The sequence below is a fragment of the Oncorhynchus mykiss genome, unplaced genomic scaffold, assembly GCF_013265735.2.
Source record: "Oncorhynchus mykiss isolate Arlee unplaced genomic scaffold, USDA_OmykA_1.1 un_scaffold_218, whole genome shotgun sequence".
Lineage (NCBI taxonomy): Eukaryota > Metazoa > Chordata > Actinopteri > Salmoniformes > Salmonidae > Oncorhynchus > Oncorhynchus mykiss.
Window position 1 is genome coordinate 41,905 of NW_023493687.1, and position 25,596 is coordinate 67,500.

The following is a 25,596-nucleotide window of genomic DNA, read 5'->3' on the forward strand; positions in this document are numbered from 1 at the left end:
AACTTATAAATTATCTTTTTAATTCCACATACATGAAATAACATTTCCCTCCAGATAACAGTTATGCTTTAGGTGTTTCGTATGAAAATTTCCAAAAAAGACATGGACAAAGACAACCAGCCCAACAACAACCTCCCTTTTCTCCCCGTTAACTAGTTCTCAACCACAAGTATCAAAAGAAACCCTTAACTGGGGAAGGAAAGAAGAAGCAGCAACTAGATGAAGCAACGAGGGGAAATTCTTCCTTGCTCTGCTGGTTTTAAAAACAGTCTGAGTATTAGGAGTCCTCTTTGTTCTAGACTTTTCCCAAACCTCCTACTCGACACAGAAATACAAAATGACGTTAGCAGGTCAGTGAAACTGAAGAAGAAGAAGAAGCTGGAGCAGAACAGAGACAGTTTAATGGAATGTAACATCACTATCCAAGGTTTCCCTCTCAGCTGGAACCCTACTCCCTACATAGTGCACTACTGGAACCCTACTCCCTACATAGTGCACTACTGGAACCCTACTCCCTACATAGTGCACTACTGGAACCCTACTCCCTACATAGTGCACTACTGGAACCCTACTCCCTACATAGTGCACTACTGGAACCCTACTCCCTACATAGTGCACGGGTGTTTGACCAAGGTCCATAGGGTTCTGGTCTAAAAGTAGTGTACTTTATAGGGAATAGGGTGCCATTTTGGGGAGCACCACAACGACCACGCCAACCCACCATCGATAAGACGCCATCAGGACTATCCCCTAATGCTCCTGCCGTCAGTCGCCTGGCTACAGACTAAAACCGCTCGCTGCTGCCTCCTCCAATCAAGAGAGACTGATGTCGAACCACAAATGAATCAAGCAATGTTGTCAAGCACAAGATCTTTACCATGTAGACAGGTAGAGGACTAGACCAGGTTAATTCCAAACCTGAACACAGGTAGAGGACTAGACCAGGTTCATTCCCAACCTGAACACAGGTAGAGGACTAGACCAGGTTCATTCCCAACCTGAACACAGGTAGAGGACTAGACCAGGTTAATTCCCAACCTGAACACAGGTAGAGGACTAGACCAGGTTCATTCCCAACCTGAACACAGGTAGAGGACTAGACCAGGTTCATTCCCAACCTGAACACAGGTAGAGGACTAGACCAGGTTCATTCCCAACCTGAACACAGGTAGAGGACTAGACCAGGTTCATTCCCAACCTGAACACAGGTAGAGGACTAGACCAGGTTCATTCCCAACCTGAACACAGGTAGAGGACTAGACCAGGTTCATTCCCAACCTGAACACAGGTAGAGGACTAGACCAGGTTCATTCCCAACCTGAACACAGGTAGAGGACTAGACCAGGTTCATTCCCAACCTGAACACAGGTAGAGGACTAGACCAGGTTTATTCCCAACCTGAACACAGGTAGAGGACTACACCAGGTTCATTCCCAACCTGAACACAGGTAGAGGACTAGACCAGGTTCATTCCCAACCTGAACACAGGTAGAGGACTAGACCAGGTTAATTCCCAACCTGAACACAGGTAGAGGACTAGACCAGGTTTATTCCCAACCTGAACACAGGTAGAGGACTACACCAGGTTCATTCCCAACCTGAACACAGGTAGAGGACTAGACCAGGTTCATTCCCAACCTGAACACAGGTAGAGGACTAGACCAGGTTTATTCCCAACCTGAACACAGGTAGAGGACTAGACCAGGTTCATTCCCAACCTGAACACAGGTAGAGGACTAGACCAGGTTCATTCCCAACCTGAACACAGGTAGAGGACTAGACCAGGTTTATTCCCAACCTGAACACAGGTAGAGGACTACACCAGGTTCATTCCCAACCTGAACACAGGTAGAGGACTACACCAGGTTCATTCCCAACCTGAACACAGGTAGAGGACTACACCAGGTTCATTCCCAACCTGAACACAGGTAGAGGACTAGACCAGGTTCATTGCATGAGTTGAGAAGTTCCCCTCCCCCGTCAACCTACATGTAACACCCTGTTGCTCCGCCCACAAATAATTATACGCTCAGTAGACAAGTCCCTCACCCCAACATACTATAATATATGTCCCAAAACCCCTCCCACAACCAAGTCCTGGAAAGCAACCCCTCCCACAACCAAGTCCTAGAAAGCAACCCCCTCCCACAACCAAGTCCTAGAAAGCAACCCCCTCCCACAACCAAGTCCTAGAAAGCAACCCCCTCCCACAACCAAGTCCTAGAAAGCAACCCCCTCCCACAACCAAGTCCTAGAAAGCAACCCCCTCCCACAACCAAGTCCTAGAAAGCAACCCCCTCCCACAACCAAGTCCTAGAAAGCAACCCCCTCCCACAACCAAGTCCTAGAAAGCAACCCCCTCCCACAACCAAGTCCTAGAAAGCAACCCCCTCCCACAACCAAGTCCTAGAAAGCAAACCCCTCCCACAACCAAGTCCTAGAAAGCAACCCCCTCCCACAACCAAGTCCTGGAAAGCAACCCCCCCCCACAATGATTCCCGAAAGAAGAGTAAACACATGGAGAGATGAGGTGACAGACAGAACTAAAGAGAAGCGTTGGGCAGGATGAGGTGGTCAGTCTGTCTGTCTCAGTGTTGATAGATAGAGGATGATGACAGTCAGTCAGACAGACAGACCAGGGAACAGGAACCAGGTCAGTCTCTACCCTCCTCAGCATCCTCTCCATCTCCCTGGTTGTCTGAGGTCCACAGCTACAGAGATGAGAGAGAGGACAGAGATGAGAGAGAGGACCGAGATGAGAGAGAAGACCGAGATGAGAGAGAGGACCGAGATGAGAGAGAGGACCGAGATGAGAGAGAGGACCGAGATGAGAGAGAGGACCGAGATGAGAGGACAGAGATTAACAACATGTTAAAAAAAGACTGTAGGTCAACATACACATGACATGTCAGTAGAGCTGACCTCGGACTGAGTACATTCACTCATTCTACATTCTAGTCATTTAGTAGACTCTTTGATCCAGAGACGCTTACAGCAGTGAGTCATTTAGCAGACTCTCTGATTCAGAGCCACTAACAGTAGTGAGTCATTTAGCAGACTCTCTGTTCCAGAGACGCTTACAGCAGTGAGTCATTTAGTAGACTCTCTGTTCCAGAGACGCTTACAGCAGTGAGTCATTTAGCAGACTCTCTGATCCAAAGCCACTTACAGCAGTGAGTCATTTAGCAGACTCTCTGATCCAAAGCCACTTACAGCAGTGAGTCATTTAGCAGACTCTCTGATCCAAAGCCACTTACAGCAGTGAGTCATTTAGCAGACTCTCTGATTCAGAGCCACTAACAGTAGTGAGTCATTTAGTAGACTCTCTGATCCAGAGACGCTTACAGCAGTGAGTCATTTAGCAGACTCTCTGATCCAGAGCCACTAACAGTAGTGAGTCATTTAGCAGACTCTCTGATCCAGAGACGCTTACAGCAGTGAGTCATTTAGCAGACTCTCTGATCCAGAGACACTTACAGTAGAGTCATTTAGCAGACTCTTTGATCCAGACACTTACAGTAGTGAATCATTTAGTAGACTCTCTGATCCAGACACTTACAGTAGTGAATCATTTAGCAGAATCTCTAATCCAGAGCCACTTACAGTAGTGAATCATTTAGCAGACTCTCTGATCCAAAGCCACTTACAGCAGTGAGTCATTTAGCAGACTCTCTGATCCAAAGCCACTTACAGCAGTGAGTCATTTAGCAGACTCTCTGATTCAGAGCCACTAACAGTAGTGAGTCATTTAGTAGACTCTCTGTTCCAGAGACGCTTACAGCAGTGAGTCATTTAGTAGACTCTCTGATCCAGAGACGCTTACAGCAGTGAGTCATTTAGTAGACTCTCTGATCCAGAGCCACTAACAGTAGTGAATCATTTAGCAGAATCTCTAATCCAGAGCCACTTACAGTAGTGAATCATTTAGCAGAATCTCTAATCCAGAGCCACTTACAGTAGTGAATCATTTAGCAGACTCTCTGATCCAGAGCCACTTACAGTAGTGAGTCATTTAGCACTCTCTAATCCAGAGCCATTTACAGCAGTGAGTCATTTAGCAGACTCTCTGATCCAGAGCCACTAACAGTAGTGAATCATTTAGCAGACTCTTTGATCCAGAGCCACTAACAGTAGTGAGTCATTTAGCAGACTCTTTGATCCAGAGCCACTAACAGTAGTGAGTCATTTAGCAGACTCTTTGATCCAGAGCCACTAACAGTAGTGAGTCATTTAGCAGACTCTCTGATTCAGAGCCACTAACAGTAGTGAGTCATTTAGCAGACTCTCTGATCCAGAGCCACTAACAGCAGTGAGTCATTTAGCAGACTCTCTAATCCAGAGCCACTAACAGCAGTGAGTCATTTAGCAGACTCTCTGATTCAGAGCCACTAACAGTAGTGAGTCATTTAGCAGACTCTCTGATCCAGAGCCACTAACAGCAGTGAGTCATTTAGCAGACTCTCTAATCCAGAGCCACTAACAGTAGTGAGTCATTTAGCAGACTCTCTACTGCAGTGAGCAGAGTGCATACATTTTCATATTTGTTCCTACTGGGTAGACGACGGGTTACGTAGCTCCTCTACCTTTGTCTCGGGAATATGTGACCGAAACAAATGGAGTGAGAGACACACCAGTAACTCTCCGACATCATAAGTCAACCCAGTGACAACAGGGAACTATGATTTCAGTACCCGACACTTACTGTCAAGTTGTCTCTCAGTAGCTGCATGATCAAGGTGCTGTCTTTGTAGGAGTCTTCACTCAGAGAATCCAGCTCTGCAATAGCGTCGTCGAAAGCCTGCAGGAGAACAGAAGTTAACAGTAAAAATAAAACAATCACAGTGTTGTTCTACATTTCATACTGGATGACTGCGTATCGTTGGGTTTGGAGCTGGAGAGAAAGGCATCTCTCACTGTTACTTGGTCACGTGACATTAAAACCTGGAAGGAGAGAGGGGGTCACGCGCTTAGCTAGAACCTTCTCACCTCGACTCTGATAGGCCCTCATGTCGTTCATCAGGTTCTCCTGTAGGTGACAGGGCGACGTGTGGACAGAACCCGGGTGCTTCACAAAGCACGATCAAATTAATTAGCCAGTCATTTTGAGAAACATTAAGAAAGTTTGGTTAATTTGACTAAAATAAAATAAATATACCAGTTATCTACCTTTGATAAGCAGCTAGTTAACTCCCATACCAATTTCAAATGTTTCTGAACTAATATCTGACTAACTCAGAAATATGAAGTTATTTCAGAATGAAAGTTAATTATGTTAGCTAGCTATCCCCAGTTAGATAACGCTCTGTGACGTTATGTTAGCTAGCTATCCCCAGTTAGATAACGCTCTGTGACATTATGTTAGCTAGCTATCCCCAGTTAGATAATGCTCTGTGACGTTATGTTAGCTAGCTATCCCCAGTTAGATAACGCTCTGTGACGTTATGTTAGCTAGCTATCCCCAGTTAGATCATGCTCTGTGACATTATGTTAGCTAGCTATCCCCAGTTAGATAACGCTCTGTGACATTATGTTAGCTAGCTATCCCCAGTTAGATAACGCTCTGTGACATTATGTTAGCTTGCTATCCACAGTTAGATCATGCTCTGTTATGTTAGCTAGCTATCCCCAGTTAGATAACGCTCTGTGACATTATGTTAGCTAGCTATCCCCAGTTAGATCATGCTCTGTGACATTATGTTAACTAGCTATCCCCAGTTAGATAACGCTCTGTGACATTATGTTAGCTAGCTATCCCCAGTTAGATAACGCTCTGTGACATTATGTTAGCTAGCTATCCCCAGTTAGATAATGCTTTGTGACATTATGTTAGCTAGCATCAATTCCAATGATTTTACGGAGCTACGGTTCATATAAGTAAATAAGTAAATAGAAAATCAATTGATTAGGCCCTAACCTATGGATTTCACATGAATGGGAATAAAGATATCAATCTGTTGGTCACAGATCCCTTCAAAAAAACATTAGGGGGCGTGGATCAGAAAACCAGTCAGTATTTGGCGTGACCAACATTTACCTCATGCAGCGAGACACATCTCCTTCACAAGAGTTGATCAGGCTGTTGATTGTGGCCTGGGGAATGTTGGGTAGCCTGTCTGGTAAGTATGCAGGCCATGGAAGAACTGGGACAGGAATTGTGACCAGATCCTTGTGACATGGGGCCGTGCTTTATCATGCTGAAACGTGAGGTGATGGAGGAGGATGAATGGCACGACAATGAGGCCTCGGGATCTCATCACGGTATCTCTGTGCTTTTATCATGCTGAAACATGAGGTGATGGAGGAGGATGAATGGCACGACAATGAGGCCTCGGGATCTCATCACGGTATCTCTGTGCTTTTATCATGCTGAAACATGAGGTGATGGAGGAGGATGAATGGCACGACAATGAGGCCTCGGGATCTCATCACGGTATCTCTGTGCTTTTATCATGCTGAAACATGAGGTGATGGAGGAGGATGAATGGCACGACAATGAGGCCTCAGGATCTCATCACGGTATCTCTGTGCTTTTATCATGCTGAAACATGAGGTGATGGCGGCGGATGGATGGCACGACAACGGGGCCTCGGGATCTCATCACGGTATCTCTGTGCATTCAAATTGGCATCAATAAAAATGCCATTGTGTTCGTTGTCCGTAGTTTACGCCTGTCCATACCATAACCCCACCGCCACCATGGGACACTCTGTTTACAACGTTGACATCAGCAAACACCTCTCAAACACAACGCCACACTGCCCGGTACAGTTAAAACCGGAATTAATCCGTGAAGAGCACACAGGGTAGCCTAGTGGTTAAAGTGTAAAGGCGCCAGGGTAGCCTAGTGGTTAGAGCGTTGGACTAGTAACTGAAAGGTTGCAAGTTCAAATCCCCGAGCTGACAAGGTCTGTCGTTCTGCCCCCTGAACAGGCAGTTAACCCACTGTTCCTAGACCAGTTAACCCACTGTTCCTAGACCAGTTAACCCCACTGTTCCTAGACCAGTTAACCCCACTGTTCCTAGACCAGTTAACCCACTGTTCCTAGACCAGTTAACCCACTGTTCCTAGACCAGTTAACCCCACTGTTCCTAGACCAGTTAACCCCACTGTTCCTAGACCAGTTAACCCACTGTTCCTAGACCAGTTAACCCACTGTTCCTAGACCAGTTAACCCACTGTTCCTAGACCAGTTAACCCACTGTTCCTAGACCAGTTAACCCCACTGTTCCTAGGCCGTCATTGAAAATAAGAATTTGTTCTTAACTGACTTGCCTGGTTAAATAAATTAAATAAATAAAAACTTCTCCAGCGTACCAGTGGCCATCGAAGGTTGAGCATTTCCCCATCGAAGGTTGAGCATTTCCCCATCGAAGGTTGAGCATTTCCCCATCGAAGGTTGAGCATTTCCCCATCGAAGGTTGAGCATTTCCCCATCGAAGGTTGAGCATTTCCCCATCGAAGGTTGAGCATTTCCCCATCGAAGGTTGAGCATTTCCCCATCGAAGGTTGAGCATTTCCCCATCGAAGGTTGAGCATTTCCCCATCGAAGGTTGAGCATTTCCCCATCGAAGGTTGAGTATTTCCCCATTGAAGGTTGAGCATTTCCCCATCGAAGGTTGAGCATTTCCCCATCGAAGGTTGAGCATTTCCCCATCGAAGGTTGAGCATTTCCCCATCGAAGGTTGAGCATTTCCCCATTGAAGTCGGTTACGACGCCAAACTGCAGTCAGGTCAAGACCCTGGGGAGACGACGAGCACACAGATGACCTTCCCTGAGACGGTTTCTGACATTTTGAGCAGAAATTCTTCAGCTGTGCGGGTGGCTGGTCTCAGATGATCCCCGAGGTGAAGAAGCCGGATGTGGAGGTCCTGGGTTGGCGTGGTAACACGTGATCTGCGGTGAAGAAGCCGGATGTGGAGGTCCTGGGTTGGCGTGGTAACACGTGATCTGCAGTTGTGAGGCCCGGTTGGACGTACAGCAAACATTTTCTAAGACGACGTTGGAGGCGGCTTATGGTAGAGGAATTAACATTAAATTATGTTTTGTGACAAAACTGCAAATTTTAGAGTGGCCTTTCATTGTCCCCCAGCACAAGGTGTAATGTGTAATGATCACGCTGTTTAATCAGCTTCTTGATATGCCACACCTGTCCAGGTGGATGGATTATCTTGGTAAAGGAGAGATGCTCACTAACAGGAAGTAAACACATTTGTGCATAAAATTTGAGATAAATAGTATTTTTGTGCGTTTGGAACATTTCTGGGATCTTTTAGCTCATGAAACACGGGACCAACACTTTACCTGTTGCGTTTATATTTTTGTCCAGTATTGATGCGCAATGGATTATGATCATTGTAGTTAATTACCACATTTTATGCGCTAAACTATGTATAATATTGGCCTGTTGGAAACTACAACTCCCTACTGCCTCACAGTTCAGGCTGGATCTGATTTATCTCTAGAGAAACTACAACTCCCTTCTACCTCACAGTTCAGGCTGGATCTGATTTATCTCTAGAGAAACTACAACTCCCTTCTACCTCACAGTTCAGGCTGGATCTGATTTATCTCTAGAGAAACTACAACTCCCTTCTACCTCACAGTTCAGGCTGGATCTGATTTATCTCTAGAGAAACTACAACTCCCTACTACATCACAGATCAGGCTGGATCTGATTTATCTCTAGAGAAACTACAACTCCCTACTTCAATGGGGCATTGAGCTCATATAAAAAATAAAAAATGTTTCAATGTAAATGAAATTTTGGTTAATCGCTCAGCACTACCAACCAACCCTGGGAATTCAGCCAATCAGCGGGCGCAGCAGGTGTAGACTTTACTGTGAAATGCTGACTGGCAATAATGAGACTATGTACACAAGGAGTACCAGTATAAAGGCCCTAGAGCAGTGACCCCAGTGACCCCATGTATAAAGGCCCTAGAGCAGTGACCCCATGTATAAAGACCCTAGAGCAGTGACCCCATGTATAAAGACCCTAGAGCAGTGACCCCATGTATAAAGGCCCTAGAGCAGTGACCCCATGTATAAAGACCCTAGAGCAGTGACCCCATGTATAAAGACCCTAGAGCAGTGACCCCACGTATAAAGACCCTACAGCAGTGACCTCAGTGATCCCATGGATAAAGACCCTACAGCAGTGACCCCAGTGACCCCATGTATAAAGACCCTAGAGCAGTGACCCGAGTGACCCCATGTATAAAGACCCTAGAGCAGTGACCCCCTGTATACAGACCCTAGAGCAGTGACCCCATGTATAAAGACCCTAGATCAGTGACCCCAGTGACCCCCTGTATAAAGACCCTAGAGCAGTGACCCCATGTATAAAGGCCCACATGTCACTTCAGTCCCAAACCAATCTTTGTTTTCTTCTCTTCTACCTCAGGCACCGACGACCCTTCGAAAACAACCCGCGACCCACCAGTCGAGACTCTCTGCCCTAATCAGGACTGTCAACCTCATCATCGAGCGGCCATCTCGGACGGGCTCATAACCACATACCGTCTTGGCCAGTTTGCAGGCCTGCTCGGGGGAGTTGAGGATCTCGTAGTAGAACACAGAGAAGTTGAGAGCCAGGCCCAGACGAATCGGGTGGGTGGGTTGCATGTCCTTCTTGCTGATCTCAAACGCGTCCTTATAGGCCTCCTGGGAGTTACCGATGATGGCTGGAGAGAGGAGAGAGGAAGATCAGAAATATACTACTTTAAATACATACATCTCTTTAAGGGGATAACTTTTATTTCAGACAGTGTTCCGTCTTTAAGATTAGAAATTATAACCCCCCCCCCCCCCCCACAAAAAATACAACTTGAAAAACTAAAGAGCAAGAAAATCCTGGCATGTTGTGGGCTGGAGGGAACGTCTGTAGTCAGTGAGTGAAAGAGATAACGTTATCACAATGGTTGTCGTGGTAAAGGTGGGCGGGACCGTGGGCCTACGAGGAGCATTAAGTTAAGGTAAGGTCTACTTCCTGTGCCAGTTCCAGAGAGGTGGAGACTAGATGACGTCTTCCACTGTGCAGCTCAACACAACAGACTGACACGAAGAGGAACCGAGCCCTGCACACATTCTCGCTCTGATTAGCATCTACTGCTCTCCCTCACAGCTTCCTGTAGTCACTAGAACCAGCCTCCCTCCCAGATTCCTGTAGTCACTACAACCAGCCTCCCTCACAGCTTCCTGTAGTCACTACAACCAGCCTCCCTCACAGCTTCCTGTAGTCACTACCACCAGCCTCCCTCACAGCTTCCTGCAGCAACTAGAACCAGCCTCCATCACAGCTTCCTGCAGTCACTAGAACCAGCTTCTACTGGGCTCCCTCACAGCTTCCTTCAGTCACTAGAACCAGCCTCCCTCACAGCTTCCTGTAGTCACTAGAACCAGCCTCCCTCACAGCTTCCTGTAGTCACTAGAACCAGCCTCCCTCACAGCTTCCTGTAGTCACTACAACCAGCCTCCCTCACAGATTCCTGTAGTCACTAGAACCAGCCTCCCTCACAGCTTCCTGTAGTCACTACAACCAGCCTCCCTCACAGCTTCCTGTAGTCACTACAACCATCCTCCCTCACAGCTTCCTGCAGTCACTAGAACCAGCCTCCCTCACAGCTTCCTGCAGTCACTAGAACCAGCCTCCCTCACAGCTTCCTGTAGTCACTAGAACCAGCCTCCCTTACGGCTTCCTTCAGTCACTAGAACCAGCCTCTACTGGCTTCCCTCACAGCTTCCTGCAGTCACTAGAACCAGCCTCCCTCCCAGATTCCTGTAGTCACTACAACCAGCCTCCCTCACAGCTTCCTGTAGTCACTACAACCAGCCTCCCTCACAGCTTCCTGTAGTCACTACCACCAGCCTCCCTCACAGCTTCCTGCAGCAACTAGAACCAGCCTCCATCACAGCTTCCTGCAGTCACTAGAACCAGCTTCTACTGGGCTCCCTCACAGCTTCCTGTAGTCACTAGAACCAGCCTCCCTCACAGCTTCCTGTAGTCACTAGAACCAGCCTCCCTCACAGCTTCCTGTAGTCACTAGAACCAGCCTCCCTCACAGCTTCCTGTAGTCACTACAACCAGCCTCCCTCACAGATTCCTGTAGTCACTAGAACCAGCCTCCCTCACAGCTTCCTGTAGTCACTACAACCAGCCTCCCTCACAGCTTCCTGTAGTCACTACAACCATCCTCCCTCACAGCTTCCTGCAGTCACTAGAACCAGCCTCCCTCACAGCTTCCTGCAGTCACTAGAACCAGCCTCCCTCACAGCTTCCTGCAGTCACTAGAACCAGTCTCCCTCACAGCTTCCTGCAGTCACTAGAACCAGCCTCCCTTACGGCTTCCTTCAGTCACTAGAACCAGCCTCTACTGGCTTCCCTCACAGCTTCCTGCAGTCACTAGAACCAGCCTCCCTCACAGCTTCCTGCAGTCACTAGAACCAGTCTCCCTCACAGCTTCCTGCAGTCACTAGAACCAGCATCCCTTACGGCTTCCTTCAGTCACTAGAACCAGCCTCTACTGGCTTCCCTCACAGCTTCCTTCAGTCACTACAACCAGCCTCCCTCACAGCTTCCCGTAGTCACTACCACCAGCCTCCCTCACAGCTTCCTGCAGCAACTAGAACCAGCCCCCCTCACAGCTTCCTGCAGTCACTAGAACCAGCCTCCCTCACAGCTTCCTGTAGTCACTAGAACCAGCCTCCATCACAGCTTCCTGCAGTCACTAGAACCAGCTTCTACTGGGCTCCCTCACAGCTTCCTTCAGTCACTAGAACCAGCCTCCCTCACAGCTTCCTGTAGTCACTAGAACCAGCCTCCCTCACAGCTTCCTGTAGTCACTAGAACCAGCCTCCCTCACAGCTTCCTGTAGTCACTACAACCAGCCTCCCTCACAGCTTCCTGTAGTCACTACAACCAGCCTCCCTCACAGATTCCTGTAGTCACTAGAACCAGCCTCCCTCACAGCTTCCTGTAGTCACTACAACCAGCCTCCCTCACAGCTTCCTGTAGTCACTACAACCATCCTCCCTCACAGCTTCCTGCAGTCACTAGAACCAGCCTCCCTCACAGCTTCCTGCAGTCACTAGAACCAGCCTCCCTCACAGCTTCCTGCAGTCACTAGAACCAGTCTCCCTCACAGCTTCCTGCAGTCACTAGAACCAGCCTCCCTTACGGCTTCCTTCAGTCACTAGAACCAGCCTCTACTGGCTTCCCTCACAGCTTCCTGCAGTCACTAGAACCAGCCTCCCTCACAGCTTCCTGCAGTCACTAGAACCAGTCTCCCTCACAGCTTCCTGCAGTCACTAGAACCAGCCTCCCTTACGGCTTCCTTCAGTCACTAGAACCAGCCTCTACTGGCTTCCCTCACAGCTTCCTTCAGTCACTACAACCAGCCTCCCTCACAGCTTCCTGTAGTCACTACCACCAGCCTGCCTCACAGCTTCCTGCAGCAACTAGAACCAGCCCCCCTCACAGCTTCCTGCAGTCACTAGAACCAGCCTCCCTCACAGCTTCCTGTAGTCACTAGAACCAGCCTCCCTCACAGCTTCCTGTAGTCACTAGAACCAGCCTCCCTCACAGCTTCCTGTAGTCACTAGAACCAGCCTCCCTCACAGCTTCCTGTAGTCACTACAACCAGCCTCCCTCACAGCTTCCTGTAGTCACTAGAACCAGCCTCCCTCACAGCTTCCTGTAGTCACTAGAACCAGCCTCCCTCACAGCTTCCTGTAGTCACTAGAACCAGCCTCCCTCACAGCTTCCTGTAGTCTCTAGAACCAGCCTCCCTCACAGCTTCCTGCAGTCACTAGAACCAGCCTCCCTCACAGCTTCCTTCAGCCACTAGAACCAGCCTCCCTCACAGCTTCATGCAGTCACTAGAACCAGCCTCCCTCACAGCTTCCTGCAGTCACTAGAACCAGCCTCCCTCACAGCGTCCTTCAGTCACTAGAACCAGCATCTACTGGTCTCCCTCACAGCTTCATTCAGTCACTAGAACCAGCCTCCCTCACAGCTTCCTGCAGTCACTAGAACCAGCCTCCCTCACAGCTTCCTTCAGTCACTACAACCAGCCTCCCTCACAGCTTCCTGTAGTCACTACCACCAGCCTCCCTCACAGCTTCCGGCAGCAACTAGAACCAGCCCCCCTCACAGCTTCCTGCAGTCACTAGAACCAGCTTCTACTGGGCTCCCTCACGCTTTCCTTCAGTCACTAGAACCAGCCTCTACTGGTTTCCCTCAGCTACTAGAACCAGCCTCCCTCACAGCTTCCTGTAGTCACTAGAACCAGCCTCCCTCACAGCTTCCTGTAGTCACTAGAACCAGCCTCCCTCACAGCTTCCTGTAGTCACTAGAACCAGCCTCCCTCACAGCTTCCTGTAGTCACTAGAACCAGCCTCCCTCACAGCTTCCTGTAGTCACTAGAACCAGCCTCCCTCACAGCTTCCTGTAGTCACTAGAACCAGCCTCCCTCACAGCTTCCTGTAGTCACTAGAACCAGCCTCCCTCACAGCTTCCTGTAGTCACTAGAACCAGCCTCCCTCACAGCTTCCTGTAGTCACTAGAACAAGCCTCCCTCACAGCTTCCTGTAGTCTCTAGAACCAGCCTCCCTCACAGCTTCCTGCAGTCACTAGAACCAGCCTCCCTCACAGCTTCCTGCAGTCACTAGAACCAGCCTCCCTCACAGCTTCCTTCAGCCACTAGAACCAGCCTCCCTCACAGCTTCCTTCAGCCACTAGAACCAGCCTCTACTGGCCTCCCTCACAGCTTCCTGCAGTCACTAGAACCAGCCTCCCTCACAGCTTCCTGCAGTCACTAGAACCAGCCTCCCTCACAGCGTCCTTCAGTCACTAGAACCAGCATCTACTGGTCTCCCTCACAGCTTCATTCAGTCACTAGAACCAGTCTCCCTCACAGCTTCCTGCAGTCACTAGAACCAGCCTCCCTCACAGCTTCCTGCAGTCACTAGAACCAGCCTCCCTCACAGCTTCCTGTAGTCACTAGAACCAGCCTCCCTCACAGCTTCCTGTAGTCACTACAACCAGCCTCCCTCACAGCTTCCTGTAGTCACTAGAACCAGCCTCCCTCACAGCTTCCTGTAGTCACTAGAACCAGCCTCCCTCACAGCTTCCTGTAGTCACTAGAACCAGCCTCCCTCACAGCTTCCTGTAGTCTCTAGAACCAGCCTCCCTCACAGCTTCCTGCAGTCACTAGAACCAGCCTCCCTCACAGCTTCCTTCAGCCACTAGAACCAGCCTCCCTCACAGCTTCATGCAGTCACTAGAACCAGCCTCCCTCACAGCTTCCTGCAGTCACTAGAACCAGCCTCCCTCACAGCGTCCTTCAGTCACTAGAACCAGCATCTACTGGTCTCCCTCACAGCTTCATTCAGTCACTAGAACCAGCCTCCCTCACAGCTTCCTGCAGTCACTAGAACCAGCCTCCCTCACAGCTTCCTTCAGTCACTACAACCAGCCTCCCTCACAGCTTCCTGTAGTCACTACCACCAGCCTCCCTCACAGCTTCCGGCAGCAACTAGAACCAGCCCCCCTCACAGCTTCCTGCAGTCACTAGAACCAGCTTCTACTGGGCTCCCTCACGCTTTCCTTCAGTCACTAGAACCAGCCTCTACTGGTTTCCCTCAGCTACTAGAACCAGCCTCCCTCACAGCTTCCTGTAGTCACTAGAACCAGCCTCCCTCACAGCTTCCTGTAGTCACTAGAACCAGCCTCCCTCACAGCTTCCTGTAGTCACTAGAACCAGCCTCCCTCACAGCTTCCTGTAGTCACTAGAACCAGCCTCCCTCACAGCTTCCTGTAGTCACTAGAACCAGCCTCCCTCACAGCTTCCTGTAGTCACTAGAACCAGCCTCCCTCACAGCTTCCTGTAGTCACTAGAACCAGCCTCCCTCACAGCTTCCTGTAGTCACTAGAACCAGCCTCCCTCACAGCTTCCTGTAGTCACTAGAACAAGCCTCCCTCACAGCTTCCTGTAGTCTCTAGAACCAGCCTCCCTCACAGCTTCCTGCAGTCACTAGAACCAGCCTCCCTCACAGCTTCCTGCAGTCACTAGAACCAGCCTCCCTCACAGCTTCCTTCAGCCACTAGAACCAGCCTCCCTCACAGCTTCCTTCAGCCACTAGAACCAGCCTCTACTGGCCTCCCTCACAGCTTCCTGCAGTCACTAGAACCAGCCTCCCTCACAGCTTCCTGCAGTCACTAGAACCAGCCTCCCTCACAGCGTCCTTCAGTCACTAGAACCAGCATCTACTGGTCTCCCTCACAGCTTCATTCAGTCACTAGAACCAGTCTCCCTCACAGCTTCCTGCAGTCACTAGAACCAGCCTCCCTCACAGCTTCCTGCAGTCACTAGAACCAGCCTCCCTCACAGCTTCCTGCAGTCACTAGAACCAGCCTCCCTCACAGCTTCCTGCAGTCACTAGAACCAGCCTCCCTCACAGCTTCCTGTAGTCACTACAACCAGCCTCCCTCACAGCTTCCTGCAGTCACTAGAACCAGCCTCTACTGGGCTCCCTCACGGTTTCCTTCAGTCACTAGAACCAGCCTCTACTGGGCTCCCTCACGGTTTCCTTCAGTCACTAGAACCAGCCTCTACTGGCTTCCCTCAGCCACTAGAACCAGCCTCCCTCACAGCTTCCTGTAGTCACTAGAACCAGCCTCCCTCACACCTAACCCTAATGACCCCGCTATGACTCCTATGAACACACCTAACCCTAATGACCCCACTATGACTCCTATGAACAACACACCTAACCCTAATGACCCCACTATGACTCCTATGAACAACACACCTAACCCTAATGACCCCACTATGACTCCTATGAACAACACACCTAACCCTAATGACCCCACTATGACTCCTATGAACAACACACCTAACCCTAATGACCCCACTATGACTCCTATGAACAACACACCTAACCCTAATGACCCCGCTATGACTCCTATGAACACACCTAACCCTAATGACCCCGCTATGACCCCTATGAACACACCTAACCCTAATGACCCCGCTATGACCCCTATGAACACACCTAACCCTAATGACCCCGCTATGACTCCTATGAATAACACACCTAACCCTAATGACCCCACTATGACTCCTATGAACAACACTAGGATTATGTAGGACACACCCTTATGTTTCAGAGGGCCCAATGAGGTCAGTTTCCTGGGCGTGGCATCACCACGGAGTAAGGATTATAGAAGACCTAAAGCCCTGGATCAACCAGAGGGCCACAGCTCTACTGCTGCAACACAAAGTAAACAGGCCACACCCTTCTCTTCCCCTCTCTTTCTCTCTCCTAGTGGCCCTCCGAGCCAGCCGTTTACCGGGCCTCCTAGGAGGCCCTGAAATGAACTATTTAATTCCCATTGCCAATGACAAGGAGGAACACAGAACGGCAACTCCTCTATTTAAAAAGGGGACAATGATGCGATCAGCTGTCCATAAAGACACCTAATAAATAAATGCATTGACATTAATTTGCAGTGGGTTTAAGTTGGTTTGTGTTTCTTGCCCAGATATGAAGGATTCTGTTTCGACGGCGTGATGAAGACTCAATGATTGTTATTTTCTAGACAGAAGATACAAAAAAAATTGTTGTTTCACTTCATTTAATTCAATTCAACCCCAGACATCCTTCAGGACTGAAACACTGTCTAAAATACTGTCACCCTGATTCGTAAAAGACTGTCACATCCCCCCCCAAAATAAAAGAAGTAGACGGCCCATTACGTCACAAAAGGTTGATATCAAACCTGTCTACCTCCAGAGGTGTGTATCACACACACCTGTATTCCTGTTCCCCAACAGACACACCTGTCTTCCTGTTCCCCAACACAGACACACACCTGTCTTCCTGTTCCCCAACACAGACACACACCTGTCTTCCTGTTCCCCAACACAGACACACACCTGTCTTCCTGTTCCCCAACACAGACACACACCTGTCTTCCTGTTCCCCATCACAGAAACACACCTGTCTTCCTGTTCCCCAACACAGACACACACCTGTCTTCCTGTTCCCCAACACAGACACACACCTGTCTTCCTGTTCCCCAACACAGACACACACCTGTCTTCCTGTTCCCCAACACAGACACACACCTGTCTTCCTGTTCCCCAACACAGACACACACCTGTCTTCCTGTTCCCCAACACAGACACACCTGTCTTCCTGTTCCCCAACACAGACACACACCTGTCTTCCTGTTCCCCAACACAGACACACACCTGTCTTCCTGTTCCCCAACACAGACACACACCTGTCTTCCTGTTCCCCAACACAGACAACTGATTGGCTAGCACAAAGGGACTTATCACGGGGCTTACCGGCTTTCTCCTCTCCAACCGCCACCTCGGCTAAGTAGCGGTAGTAATCTCCTTTCATTTTCAAATAGAACACTTTGCTCTCGGCCGGAGTAGCATTGGGGATGAGGAACTGGTTCAGAAGACCCTGTAGAGAGAGACAGACGGAAGACAAGTTTTTGTTAGAAATATGCAAATCAAACACCCAGCCACCACACTCAGTTATTTACATGTGAATTGTTGGCTCTAGTCTACAGGACCGTCATTTGCAGCTCTGCAAAAGGTATCACCTAACATTGTATAGGCAGGTCTAGACCCCCCAGCACCAGTTTCTCTGGAAATCACATCTAGCCGTGTGATGTAGTAAGGGAGTTGTAGTTAGTTTCCAGCCGTGTGATGTAGTAGTAGGGAGTTGTAGTTTCCAGCCGTGTGATGTAATAGTAGGGAGTTGTAGTTTCCAGCTGTGTAATGTAGTAGTAGGGAGTTGTAGTTTCCAGCCGTGTGATGTAGTAGTAGGGAGTTGTAGTTTCCAGCCGTGTGATGTAGTAGTAGGGAGTTGTAGTTTCCAGCCGTGTGATGTAATAGTAGGGAGTTGTAGTTTCCAGCCGTGTGATGTAGTAGTAGGGAGTTGTAGTTTCCAGCCGTGTGATGTAATAGTAGGGAGTTGTAGTTTCCAGCCGTGTGATGTAGTAGTAGGGAGTTGTAGTTTCCAGCCGTGTGATGTAGTAGTAGGGAGTTGTAGTTTCCAGCCGTGTGATGTAGTAGTAGGGAGTTGTAGTTTCCAGCCGTGTAATGTAGTAGTAGGGAGTTGTAGTTTCCAGCCGTGTGATGTAGTAGTAGGGAGTTGTAGTTTCCAGCCGTGTGATGTAGTAGTAGGGAGTTGTAGTTTCCAGCCGTGTGATGTAGTAGTAGGGAGTTGTAGTTTCCAGCCGTGTGATGTAGTAGTAGGGAGTTGTAGTTAGTTTCCAGCCGTGTGATGTAGTAGTAAGGGAGTTGTAGTTTCCAGCTGTGTGATGTAGTAGTAGGGAGTTGTAGTTAGTTTCCAGCCGTGTGATGTAGTAGTAAGGGAGTTGTAGTTTCCAGCTGTGTGATGTAGTAGTAAGGGAGTTGTAGTTTCCAGCCGTGTGATGTAGTAGTAGGGAGTTGTAGTTTCCAGCTGTGTGATGTAGTAGGGAGTTGTAGTTTCCAGCTGTGTGATGTAGTAGGGAGTTGTAGTTTCCAGCTGTGTGATGTAGTAGAGAGTTGTAGTTTCCAACAGGCCAATATTCTACATACAGTGCATTGGGAAAGTATTCAGACCCCTCGACTTTGTCCACGTTGTTACGTTACAGCCTTATTCTAAAATGGATTTTTTTTAAAATGCATCAATCTATATACAATACTCCAAAATGACAAAGCAAAAACAGGTTTAGAGATTTATGAAAACTTAAAATTAAACCGTAAATGTTACAATAACATAAGTATTCAGACCCTTAACTCAGTACTGCCCTGAACCACCCGACTCCTCTAGAACACGGTTCCTGGGTAATGCCCTGAACCACCAGACTCCTCTAGAACACGGTTCCCGGGTAATGCCCTGAACCACCCGACTCCTCTAGAACACGGTTCCCGGGTAATGCCCTGAACCACCCGACTCCTCTAGAACACGGTTCCTGGGTAATGCCCTGAACCACCGACTCCTCTAGAACACGGTTCTTGGGTAATGCCCTGAACACGGTTCCTGGGTAATGCCCTGAACATGGTTCTTGGGTAATGCCCTGAACCACCCGACTACACTAGAACCACATGAATGACTCATCTAGAACGTGGATCCCCGAACTCTGTCCTTGGGGCCCACCCTGGGTGAGAGAGACACATATCCCCTGGGTGAGAGAGACACACATATCCCCTGGGTGAGAGAGACACATATATCCCCTGGGTGAGAGAGAGAGACATATCCCCTGGGTGAGAGAGAGAGAGACATCCCCTGGGTGAGAGAGAGAGAGACATCCCCTGGGTGAGAGAGAGAGAGACATCCCCTGGGTGAGAGAGAGAGAGACATCCCCTGGGTGAGAGAGAGAGAGACATCCCCTGGGTGAGAGAGAGAGAGACATCCCCTGGGTGAGAGAGAGAGAGACATCCCCTGGGTGAGAGAGAGAGAGACATCCCCTGGGTGAGAGAGAGAGAGACATCCCCTGGGTGAGAGAGAGAGAGACATCCCCTGGGTGAGAGAGAGAGAGACATCCCCTGGGTGAGAGAGAGAGAGACATCCCCTGGGTGAGAGAGAGAGAGACATCCCCTGGGTGAGAGAGAGAGAGACATCCCCTGGGTGAGAGAGAGAGAGACATCCCCTGGGTGAGAGAGAGAGAGACATCCCCTGGGTGAGAGAGAGAGAGACATCCCCTGGGTGAGAGAGAGAGAGACATCCCCTGGGTGAGAGAGAGAGAGACATCCCCTGGGTGAGAGAGAGAGAGACATCCCCTGGGTGAGAGAGAGAGAGACATCCCCTGGGTGAGAGAGAGAGAGACATCCCCTGGGTGAGAGAGAGAGAGACATCCCCTGGGTGAGAGAGAGAGACATCCCCTGGGTGAGAGAGAGAGAGACATCCCCTGGGTGAGAGAGAGATAGACATCCCCTGGGTGAGAGAGAGAGAGACATCCCCTGGGTGAGAGAGAGAGAGACATCCCCTGGGTGAGAGAGAGAGAGACATCCCCTGGGTGAGAGAGAGAGAGACATCCCCTGGGTGAGAGAGAGAGAGACATCCCCTGGGTGAGAGAGAGAGAGACATCCCCTGGGTGAGAGAGAGAGAGACATCCCCTGGGTGAGAGAGAGAGAGACATCCCCTGGGTGAGAGAGAGAGAGACATCCCCTGGGTGAGAGAGAGAGAGACACTCCCTGGGTGAGAGAGAGAGAAACATCCCCTGGGTGAGAGAGAGAGAAACATCCCCTGGGTGAGAGAGAGACAACGGGACCGACAGGTGAGAAATGGCCTAACGAGCTGAACGAGGCCCTACGAACTGGCTAACAGCTAATTACACTGAGCTGATTACTGTCAGACCAGGGCTAGAACCAGGCAGGCAGGAAAACCTCAATCATTTCAAGAGGGAGGGAAGGACAAGGTTTGGGTGAGAGCCCCAGTCGTAGCACCTCTCGTCAATAAATTGACATAGCAAACTGGTTGACGGAAAATAAATTATATGACATTTTGAAGGTTGAAAACTCACGGTGGGTCAAAGCCACCGAGAGAGAGAGAGCACCTCCCCTTCCCCAGTCGTCTTACCAGCACATCGTTACAGATCTCCTTCAGTTCCTTCTCTATCTTCTCCCTGTACTCCTTGGCCATGGCCTGCTTCTTCTCGCTGCCCTCAGTCTTCTGCTCGATGCTGGACACCACCCTCCAGGAGGAACGCCGAGCACCCACCACGTTCTTATAGGCCACAGAGAGGAGGTTCCGCTCCTCGTTGGACAACTGGGTGCCTTCCTCTGTCACAGCCTTCATGGAGGCCGCCATGTCGTCGTAGCGCTCGGCCTGCTCCGCCAGCTTGGCCTTCTGGACCAGCTCCTTCTGAACCACCTCGCTCTTGTCAACCATGGCTACTCAGGACTGAGGACAGAGAAGAAGAAACATGGCTGCCATGGTTACTGGGGACCGAGGAGAGAGAGAAGGGACGGAGGAGAGAGAGAAGGGACTGAGGAGAGAGAAGAAGGGACTGAGGAGAGAGAGAAGGGACTGAGGAGAGAGAGAAGGGACCGAGGAGAGAGAGAAGGGACCGAGGAGAGAGAGAAGGGACGGAGGAGAGAGAAGGGACTGAGAAGAGAGAAGAAGAAACATGTCAACCATGGTTACTAGGGACTGAGGAGAGAAGAATAAATATCAACCATGGTTACTAGGGACTGAGAAGAGAGAAGAAGAAACATGTCAACCATGGTTACTAGGGACTGAGAAGAGAGAGAAGGGACTGAGGAGAGAGAAGAAGAAACATATCAACCATGGTTACTAGGGACTGAGAGAAGGGACTGAGGAGAGAGAAGAAGAAACATGGCTGCCATGGTTACTGGGGACGGAGGAAAGAGAGATGGGACTGAGAAGAGAGAAGAAGAAACATGTCAACCATGGTTACTAGGGACTGAGGAGAGAGAAGAATAAATATCAACCATGGTTACTAGGGACTGAGGAGAGAGAAGAAACATATCAACCATGGTTACCAGGGACAGAGGAGAGAGAAGAAACATGTCAACCATGGTTACTAGGGACTGAGGAGAGAGAAGAAATATATCAACCATGGTTACTAGGGACTGAGGAGAGAGAAGAAACATATCAACCATGGTTACTAGGGACTGAGGAGAGAGAAGAAACATATCAACCATGGTTACTAGGGACTGAGGAGAGAGAAGAAGAAATATCAACCATGGTTACTAGGGACTGAGGAGGGAGAAGAAGAAAAGTAGCCATGGTTACTAAGGACTGAGGAGAGAGAAGAAACATATCAACCATGGTTACCAGGGACTGAGGAGAGAGAAGAAACATATCAACCATGGTTACCAGGGACTGAGGAGAGAGAAGAAACATATCAACCATGGTTACTAGGGACTGAGGAGAGAGAAGAAGAAATATCAACCATGGTTACTAGGGACTGAGGAGGGAGAAGAAGAAAAGTAGCCATGGTTACTAAGGACTGAGGAGAGAGAAGAAACATATCAACCATGGTTACTAGGGACTGAGGAGAGAGAAGAAACATATCAACCATGGTTACTAGGGACTGAGGAGAGAGAAGAAACATATCAACCATGGTTACCAGGGACTGAGGAGAGAGAAGAAACATATCAACCATGGTTACTAGGGACTGAGGAGAGAGAAGAAGAAATATCAACCATGGTTACTAGGGACTGAGGAGGGAGAAGAAGAAAAGTAGCCATGGTTACTAAGGACTGAGGAGAGAGAAGAAACATATCAACCATGGTTACTAGGGACTGAGGAGAGAGAAGAAACATATCAACCATGGTTACTAGGGACTGAGGAGAGAGAAGAAACATATCAACCATGGTTACTAGGGACTGAGGAGAGAGAAGAAACATATCAACCATGGTTACCAGGGACTGAGGAGAGAGAAGAAACATATCAACCATGGTTACTAGGGACTGAGGAGAGAGAAGAAGAAACATGTCAACCATGGTTACTAGGGACTGAGGAGAGAGAAGAAACATATCAACCATGGTTACTAGGGACTGAGGAGAGAGAAGAAGAAATATCAACCATGGTTACTAGGGACTGAGGAGGGAGAATAAGAAAAGTAGCCATGGTTACTAAGGACTGAGGAGAGAGAAGAAACATATCAACCATAGTTACTAGGGACTGAGGAGAGAGAAGAAACATATCAACCATAGTTACTAGGGACTGAGGAGAGAGAAGAAACATATCAACCATGGTTACTAGGGACTGAGGAGAGAGAAGAAACATATCAACCATGGTTACTAGGGACTGAGGAGAGAGAAGAAACATATCAACCATGGTTACTAGGGACTGAGAAGAGAGAAGAAGAAACATATCAACCATGGTTACTAAGGACTGAGGAGAGAGAAGAATAAATATCAACCATGGTTACTAGGGACTGAGGAGAGAGAAGAAGAAACATATCAACCATGGTTACTAGGGACTGAGGAGAGAGAAGAAGAAATATCAACCATGGTTACTAGGGACTGAGGAGAGAGAAGAATAAATATCAACCATGGTTACTAGGGACTGAGGAGAGAGAAGAAGAAATATCAACCATGGTTACTAGGGACTGAGGAGGGAGAAGAAGAAAAGTAGCCATGGTTACTAAGGACTGAGGAGAGAGAAGAAGAAACATATCAACACCATGGTTACCAGGGACTGAGGAGAGAAGAAGAAACATGTCAACCATGGTTACTAGGGACCGAGGAGAGAAGAAGAAACATGTCAACCATGATTACTAGGGACTGAGGAGAGAAGAAGAAACATGTCAACCATGATTACTAGGGACTGAGGAGAGAAATGTTGGCATGGCATGTGTCTGGAATGGCTGATACAATACAGGAGAGAAATGTTGGCATGTGGTACAGGGTCAAGCTGCAGTGGAGCGCCCCTGAACGGAGAGCAAGTTAGGTGTCCTACTCAAGGGCACACCGGTAAGGGATTGTTGTTACAATCTGAACCCCAGAAGCCCTGCAGTTACCAGATCCATTCCCAGCGCACGACCCGGGATTCAAATCGACAACTGCCCACCCCAACACGGGAAAAAGTCCAGGAAATCTAACCTATAGCTAGCACCAAAGCAAAGTAACAACTCATAAACTCAGGGTAATTCCTGATTCAAAAAAAAAAAAACAAGCACCAGGAAAAAGTTTAAATATCACTAAACGTAGCCGTTTGTTCCTCATGTCATCTAGAAACGAAAGTGAGTTGCGGTTGTGATCCACAAAGTAACAAATGCAAAGCATAAGCCAGGACCGACCAAAACAGACGGCAGTGAGAATAGTTCTACACCGAATCAATAACCGACATCTGCTGGTACCGTGCAGAATGGCCCACGGGTCTACAGACAACACTGATGCACCACGCTCAATCAATCCCATATTTTCCATTCCGTAATATAGACACATGTAGACTAGCCTGGTACTGTGGCTTGGGGGTCATGTGAGACGTGCACTGTGGATTTCCGCTAACACGCTATGGCGCCGGAAACATTATCCAGGTTAAGACATGATATGTACGACACAGCAGTGAAAGCACACTAGCCTGGTTCCTACCGTGTAAAGAAAAACGCGGATGTGCATTCACGCCCTGCCATGCCACACCCATGTTGTACCTGTTGTAAATTAGTAGCACAGAATGGCAAGCATTTACACACACAGATGGCGATGGACATACTGTACAATTCATGTACTGTTAGTTAGCTACATTGAATGTCCAACGGATGTAAAAGTTAAGATTGATTCATCGCTGAGTTCGCTATAATCGCCAACGGGAGGATGTCGTCCCCGCCTTAAAATGACAACTGTATTACTACTGTTTCTCATTTCTCATCCGGAAAGTACTAGTGAACCCGGCATTGCGCACAATCAAACCGTGCCTGGGACATAGCTTAGCTACGATCGATCAAAATGAAAGGGTTGTAAATAGCCAGATTCGGTTTGCTACTTTATTTATACGAGTTAGTTAGCTAACAAGGCCGCTAACTGAGTTATCCATGCGAGTAAAGTGTTGGTCGTGATCTGCCTCCAAAAAACAGACGGGGATTTTTTAAATATTTATTCCAACGACAACATGTTTTAAATATCAAACAACTGTTTTGTGTCAGTAAACGACGAATACTGGGTCCACAAACGGTTTTATATGTAGCTAGCGAGCCAGCTAGGTTTGTGCCGACCAAGCCCATGTTGAATAAACTCAGTTGGTTTAGCCGAGCTACATGTCTGCTATTGCTAACTAAATTCAACAGATTAGCTAACATGCAATTGTCGACCACAATAGGTATAAAAAGAAAAAGGTAACTACTTGAAACCAACTCGAAACCTGACAAGATGCACACAAAAAAACCTGTCCTAGCGAGAACAATCCCCCCCCAAAGAAACAAAACAGGTAGCTATTGTTCTTTGGTCGGCTAGCTACATTCCTAGCTAACGTTAGCCACCTGACAAAAAACTAACTGGATCTCTACCGTTACATATACTACCCGCTATTTTTCCCTCAAAGTAAGATCCATAGTGAACACATACATACATCAAAACATTTGTTTAACATGACATTTTTTAAACTTAGAACAAGCCTCTTACCTGAGTGCAAAGGGCTAGTGGTGTTGTCGGTGTGGCTCGCTAGCTACGTTACACAGCTGCTTCTCTCACAACCGGTCTGAATGTCGAGTCCACGGGGTTTCCCTCCAATCACACCCCAGTAGCAGGGACGCACTGGGGGTCACTAGTTACCACAGCCACAAAGTCAGATGTTTAATGTTTTATCATGAACACAACAAATAAAATAAAAACAGTCAGATTTTATTTTTAAATTATTTATTTTTTATTATGAACACAACAAATACAAACAAACAGTCAGATTTTTAAAAATGTATTTATTGTTTTATTATGAACACAACAAATACAAAAAAACTGTCAGATTTAAAAAATAATTATGAACACAACAAATACAAAAAAACAAAGTCAGATTTTTTATTTTATTTTTTATTTATTATGAATAAATAATATGACTAATATAATAATATAATATGACTAATCCCCCCGCTTATTTCTAAAAAAATTATCTTATTAAA

General features: G+C 48.2%; 1 protein-coding gene across 1 annotated transcript; it reads right to left on the bottom strand.

The window, feature by feature from the left end:
* LOC110525153 (14-3-3 protein beta/alpha-A) lies at positions 1 to 25,259 on the bottom strand. The gene is made up of 6 exons (XM_036973023.1): positions 25,106 to 25,259; positions 20,592 to 20,915; positions 17,357 to 17,480; positions 9,522 to 9,685; positions 4,703 to 4,798; positions 1 to 2,711 (listed from the first exon to the last, which is right to left on the bottom strand). Exons 2-6 carry the CDS (start codon positions 20,901 to 20,903, stop codon positions 2,655 to 2,657), a joined length of 753 nt encoding a protein of 250 aa, XP_036828918.1. The 5' UTR covers positions 20,904 to 20,915; positions 25,106 to 25,259; the 3' UTR covers positions 1 to 2,654.
* Positions 25,260 to 25,596: the final 337 nt, after the last annotated feature.